The sequence below is a fragment of the Ruditapes philippinarum genome, unplaced genomic scaffold, assembly GCF_026571515.1.
Source record: "Ruditapes philippinarum isolate M1 unplaced genomic scaffold, ASM2657151v2 ctg1028_1_1_1_1, whole genome shotgun sequence".
Lineage (NCBI taxonomy): Eukaryota > Metazoa > Mollusca > Bivalvia > Venerida > Veneridae > Ruditapes > Ruditapes philippinarum.
Genome location: NW_026864813.1, coordinates 18,283 through 24,971, shown reverse-complemented (window position 1 = coordinate 24,971; position 6,689 = coordinate 18,283). Strand labels below are relative to the sequence as shown.

The 6,689-nt window shown below is 33.4% G+C and overlaps 1 protein-coding gene across 1 annotated transcript; it reads right to left on the bottom strand.

Moving 5' to 3' along the window:
• Positions 1 to 1,404: 1,404 nt before the first annotated feature.
• On the bottom strand, positions 1,405 to 4,021 carry LOC132726906 (uncharacterized). The gene is made up of 2 exons (XM_060712319.1): positions 3,342 to 4,021; positions 1,405 to 3,087 (listed from the first exon to the last, which is right to left on the bottom strand). The coding sequence occupies exons 1-2, from the start codon at positions 3,683 to 3,685 to the stop codon at positions 1,749 to 1,751; spliced, it is 1,683 nt and encodes a 560-aa protein (XP_060568302.1). The 5' UTR covers positions 3,686 to 4,021; the 3' UTR covers positions 1,405 to 1,748.
• Positions 4,022 to 6,689: the final 2,668 nt, after the last annotated feature.

Below are 6,689 nucleotides of genomic sequence, written 5' to 3'. Positions count from 1 at the left end.
GAAGTTATATCAAACTGGTTCATAGGAAGTTATATCAAACAAGTTCATAGGAAGTTATATCAAACTGGTTCATGGGAAGTTATATCAAACTGGTTCATGGGAAGTTATATCAAACTGGTTCATGGGAAATTAAATCAAACTGGTTCATAGAAAGTTATATCAAACTGGTTCATAGGAAGTTATATCAAACTGGTTCATGGGAAGTGATACCAAACTGGTTCATGAGAAGTTATATCAAACTGGTTCATAGGAAGTTATATCAAACTGGTTCATAGGAAGTTATATCAAACTGGTTCATAGGAAGTTATATCAAACTGGTTCATAGGAAGTTATATCACACTGGTTCATAGGAAGTTATATCAAACTGGTTCATGGGAAATTAAATCACACTGGTTAATGGGAAATTAAATCAAACTGGTTCATGGGAAGTTATATCAAACTGGTTCATATGAAGTTATATCAAACTAGTTCATAGGGTGTTATATCAAACTGGTTCATAGGAAGTTTGATCAAACAGGTTCATAGGAAGTTATATCAAACAAGTTCATAGGAAGTTATATCAAACTGGTTCATAGGAAGTTATATCATACTGTTCATAGGAAGTTATGTCATACTAGTCCATAGTAAATTAGATAAAACTGGTCCATGGAAAGTTACATCAAACTGGTCCATGGGAAATGATCACAATCTGTTTAATGACAAGTTAGATCAAACTGGTTCATGGGAAATGATAACAATCTGTTTAATGAGAAGTTAGATCAAACTGGTTCATGGGAAATAATAACAATCTGTTTAATGAGAAGTTAGATCAAACTTGTTCATGGGAAATGATAACAATCTGTTTAATGAGAAGTTAGATCAAACTGGTTCATGGGAAATTGGATCAAACATGATGTTGGGATATTTTATATCCCTGATGAAGACTTGTGAGGGTGGAAACATCAGTTATTCTGTGTTGATTGTTTGTTCCACTGGATTAATTATCTTAAGTTTTGGATGGTGGGAAGTTTTGATCAAACTGTTTCATAGAAACTTTGATCAAAGTGTTTTATGGCAAATTAGATATAAAAAAATGGCTCATCAAATTGGCTTATGAAAAGCTTATGAAAAGCAATATCAAACTTGCTGATCAAATTAAACAAATTAAGGCAAATTTAAAGTTAATGTTTCTTCTTTTCGTAGTAAATTTTGGTCCCGATTATACATTTATGACAGAATTTCACACCTATTATATGAAGCCAGACTAATTCTGATCAACACTCTGACTGTCCCAACTTGTGAAAATTTTCTAACAGACATGCCTGTATTTAGACAATTGTGATAAATACAGTGTAGTTTAAAAGAAGGAAAGCACATAAAATTACGCAACTATTAAGTCACAGAAATGAAATCCAAATATAGATGCAAAAAAATTGTTTAATTCTACATTTATTTCACTCATAAACACAGTCTCATTTACACAACATACAATTTAAAAAATATATAAATCTTGATATAAATCATAATGCAAGATGATAAACAAAAGAAATGTTTACAAAATAGTTCAAGTTAATTCACAATGAATTAAACTAAACTTGCATCATTACATATTGAACATGTCTATACATGTACTTGTCACAATCACATTATTTAAGTTTCTATGTTTTTCTTCTTACATTTTATGTTTCAATATTGAATTTTACATATGAATCAGGATATTCTTTAAATAATATTTTTGTTGATAGTTGTTCATTTATTTACTTAAAGGATTAGATATCATGTACTTCAATGTTGTCATGTTCATATCTGCTTATACACATCTTTGACATTTGTTGATTACAACAGACTGAACATATTCTACTTTTTCTACTATCAGCTTTTATAACCTCACCCATCAGCTCACCATCATATGTAAACTGTAAAACATTATTGGAGCCATATCCAGATACCAGCACACTACCTGCTTCTGTGAGATAACAACAAGAAGCCCCCTTTAATTGTTCACCAATAAATGATGTAATAACCTGGCCATTGTTGTCTAGTACTATCAGTCCATTAAGATAGTCAGCAACATAAATCCTTGTAGCATCCTTACTGACAGCTACACTGGTTATTTCACAGAACAGCATATGTCCTGATTGATCTTTACTGAACTGTTTAAGTTTCCTACCAGATAATGTATACATATATACTGATGTGTAAAGGTCTGAAATATATAAATTATTGTTTGCGAATGCAAGTCCAGAACATTTAAAATCAGTGTTTAATTTGTTTGTTGTTTTCATTTTACCACTAAGAGAAATGAAATGAACTTCCTTTTGTAATGAAGTGACTGCTACTTGTGTGTTATTGATCATACACACTTGCCATGGCCCTCCAGGTAGATCACAGCAGTCTGTGACAGTATAGTTGTAACTGTGTAACCGTTTGAGCTTGTTGTTGTATTGATCAGATAGAATTATTGTACCATCTTCCATAAAGCAGGCATTCCGGATACAACAACCACTTTTATCATTCTTAACTTTTACATTATATGATTTATTTCCTTTAATCTGAAATAAATTGACAGACGTTTTTGTATGTTTCTTTTTCAGGGTCTTCTTTTGTTCTAGCTGTGTAAGAATTGTTCTATCAGGTTGAAAGTCTATGTCTTCCAAAGTACTTTTAAATTTTGCATCTTCTATATATTTGTTGGCAACATTTGCAGCATCCTCTGCCATCTTAACATGAACAAATACTTCAGCTTTATTTGTGTTTGTAGATGCTAATTTATCATTAGCTGATGTAACCCTGGACTTGTTTGCATGTAGTTGTTTGAGACTGTCTTCAATCTTGTCTTCAAGACTTTTGACCTTATCATCTATGTCATCTATAGAACTTTTCTCCATCTTGTCAAGATGGTCATTGATTTCTTGACGGAATTTTCTGATATCAGCTAGTATTTCTGTTTTCCTCTTCAGCAGCCTTTGTTTATCCTTTTTAAATATATCAGCTTGTTTAGCAAGGGTCTTGGTTATTTCCTTGAGTTTTGTTTGAATTTCTCTGGTTGCAACTTGGTAAGTATTGTTTTGGATAAATTCTGGTATGTAGAATATGTCCTTGCATAATCTGAAAAATAAGGTAAGACAGTTTGTGAATATAAGACTATGGAATGACTGAGGATGTAATATTAAATATTTTTATTCTCTTCTACATATTAGTATTTAAGATAGAATATTATGTTGTAAGTACCTATTAAACATTTCATATATTTAAATGACATTATACGAAATAAAAAAGCTGATTTTAACAATGAAAAAAAAACAACATAATGTCTTTTTAATTGAAAAAATAATCTTTTTTATATGTTAATTAAATTTTACCTGTGATCAACTGCCATACATGTAGAACAGCCAACATTATCATGGTTCTGACAGTACATATCAATGTGTTTATGACTGTGTCTGTCACATCTCTCTGTTGGTGCCCTCGGTAGACCTTTGCTGATCGATCCTGACTTAACTTGAGATTTATCCAGCACCTTGTGATGAGCACACAGAGGAACTTGACCATGTACTTGAACACAAGTTATACAGAAATAATCCTTACAGTCTACACAGTATTTTTCACCTTCAGTATTTTTCCCTTTATTTTCACACATTGAACATGATACATCAATTATTTCATCGGAAAGAATATCTGTATCTATTTGTTTACCAGTAGCCATTTTGTAGATATTTTATTCAAATGTGTAATCTGAACTGAACTATTCACCAATAAAGCTGTCCCAATTTCATTTCACAGTCATTTTAAACATAATACTTTACAGTAACATTTAATCACAGTTCTCAAGTTTTACTCATGTAATGATACTTAACTTATTCCTGTCTATGTAAAATTATCATCTACAATTTTTGTCTACATCTAACTTCCAAATGATCAACCGTCCTTAAATACACAGTTTTTAGTATTTACATCAGCTTGGTTTAACATTATGCTTTTTATAAAGCAATAAACAGGCGGAAGTAAATAACCTGAACAATTTTAAATATAAATGTTTTTCCATGAAAATATCATTTAACAAGAAATGAAAACTGATAATGATCAGCTGGACCACAGATTAAGAAAACACTTTTATATTTTCAGTGGTTATAATTAAAGAAATGCAGAAGTAATATTTTGATTTCTTAAAATGCTCTATTCATGTCTGGTGTATGATGAAAGTAAAATTGACATATTTATTTAAAAATTGTTTATCTGTGTTTTAATTCAGATGATGAAGACAAGCTCACAAAATATGCCAATTTTGCAAACTCTTTGCAATTTTTAAAAAGATGGCATAGGAGGATAGTAACAATGTTATTATTTACAGACTTAAAGATTTTAAAGCAAGCAGCATATTATTATCAACAAGAATTTGTAACAAAGTTACCAACGTCCCCCGCCTCGGGGAAGTTTTATATGAAGCATAAAATTGTGCTATTTCAAAAGATTGAGGTATGGACCTAAGGACTTTCAGTCCAAAATTATGATCAATGCTAGATCTGAAAATGCAACAATAAATTTATTAAAGAAATAAAATGAATGTTAAGCTTTGACCTCTAATTGTGACCTTAACCTTGGAGGTAGGGGTCCAGGTGTTGTGCATGACATATCGTCTTATTATTGTTACTATTTGTACCAAGTTTTTTTCAAAAATCCCTTGAACTATGAAGAAGTTATAGATGAGATACAAAATATACCCTCTAACAGACTATGTTAATCTTTGACCTCTTAGTTTGACCTTGGAGGTACGGACCCATGTTTTAGGCCGGACATATCGTCTTATTATTGTGATTACTTGTGCAAAGTATTTTTAAAATCCCGTGATCTATGAAAAATTATGGACCGGACACAAAATATACCCTATAACAGACTATGTAAATCTTTGACCTCCACATGTGGCTTAAGTGAGGTAGGGACACTGGTGTTACACATGACATATCATCTTATCATTGTGACTATTTGTGCGAAGTATTTTCAAAATCCCTTGATCTATAAATTTTAGAAGTTATGGAGGGGACACAAAATATACCTATATGACTCTGTTAACTTTTGTCCTCTAAGTGTGACCTTGACCTTGGAGGTACGGGTACAGGTGTTGTACTTGACATATCATTTTATTATTATGACTTTGTTTGCCAAGTTATTTCAAAATCCCTTGAACTATGAAGAAGTTCTAGATCGGACACAATATAAACCCTTTAACAGACTGTTAATTTTTGACCTTGAAATTGACCTTGACATTGACCTTGGATGTAGGGATGCAGGTTTTGTGCATGACACATCGTCTTATTATAGTGACTATTTGTGCCAAGTATTTTCAAAATCCTTTGATATATGAAAAAGTTATGGAGCGGACACAAAATATACCCTGTAACAGACTATGCTAATCTTTGACCTCCAAGTGTGAGCTTAACCTTGAAGGTAGGTGACCGATTGTTGCGCATAACACATCATATCATTATTGTGAACAATTGTGGCAAGTATTTACAAAATCCCTTCAAAGATAAGAAAGTTATGGACCGGACACGACATATACCCTCAAATAGACAATGTTGACCTTGAATGAGCAAGTGCGACCTTGACCCTGGAGGTAGGGGTCCTGGTTTGATGATTTCTAGGTGAAGTTCAAAAAAGGGTCACATGGGGGCAAAAACTAAGCCATACTGTCCAAATATGGAAAAACCTTGTTATCCCCCGCCGATGGAATCGGGAGGGGGATATAGTTTTGGCGTTGTCCGTCCTTCTGTTCGTCCGTCCATCCGTCCGTCCGAATTTCGTTTCCGGAGTAGTTCTCTGCAACAACTGGCTGGAATTCAACGAAACTTTATGGGAATCATCAATATCAAGAGGAGATGCGCATCTGACCGTCCGTCCGTTCGTCCGTCCGTCCAAATTTCGTTTCCGGAGTAGTTCTCTGCAACTACTGGCTGGAATTCAACGAAACTTTATGGGAATCATCAATATCAAGAGGAGATGCGCATATCGTCAGCTTGTTCCGGTCAGACCCTTTAACTCAAGAGTTATGGTCCTTGATAAGTTATGTAGAATGCATATAGAGTAAAATTTTGTTTCCGGTGTAGTTCTCTGCAACTACTGGCTGGAATTAAACGAAACTTTAGGGGAATCATCAATATCAAGAGGAGATGCGCATATCGTAGGCTTGTTCTGGTCAGACACTTTAACTCGGAGTTATGGCCCTTGCTTAGTTATGTAGTATGCATATAGAGTAAAAATCGTTTCCGCACTACTTCTCTGCAACTACTGGGTGGAATTCAACGAAACTTTATGGGAACCTTCAATACCAAGAGGAGATGCGCATATCGTCAGCTTGTTCCGGTCAGACACTTTAAGTCAGAGTTATGGCCCTTGATTAGTTATGCAGTATCCATAAAGAAAAATATTTGTTTCCTCGCTACTTCTCTGCTACTACTGGCTGGAATTCAATGAAACTTTATGGGATACTAAGAGGAGATATGCATATAGTCGCCTTGTTCCAGTCAGATACTTATAACTCAGATTGATGGCCCTTGATTAGTTATGTAGTATGCATACATCTCATTGGCATTTCCAGATTTTACTATATAACACAAAGTTATGGCCCTGTTATTGCCCTGAATATTTATCAAGTTCAAAGAATATTACTGTTTATGCCATGATTAATATATAGATAAAGCCTCATGTCTTCA

What these genes read in the sequence shown, in the direction of transcription:
- LOC132726906 (XM_060712319.1), bottom strand. Translation starts at nt 3,685, where the DNA reads ATGGCTACTGGTAAACAAATAGATACAGATATTCTTTCCGATGAAATA. An exon ending in TGTATGGCAGTTGATCACAG is followed by an intron (nt 3,088 to 3,341) that starts GTAAAATTTAAT and finishes CTTATTTTTCAG; the next exon opens with ATTATGCAAGGACATATTCT.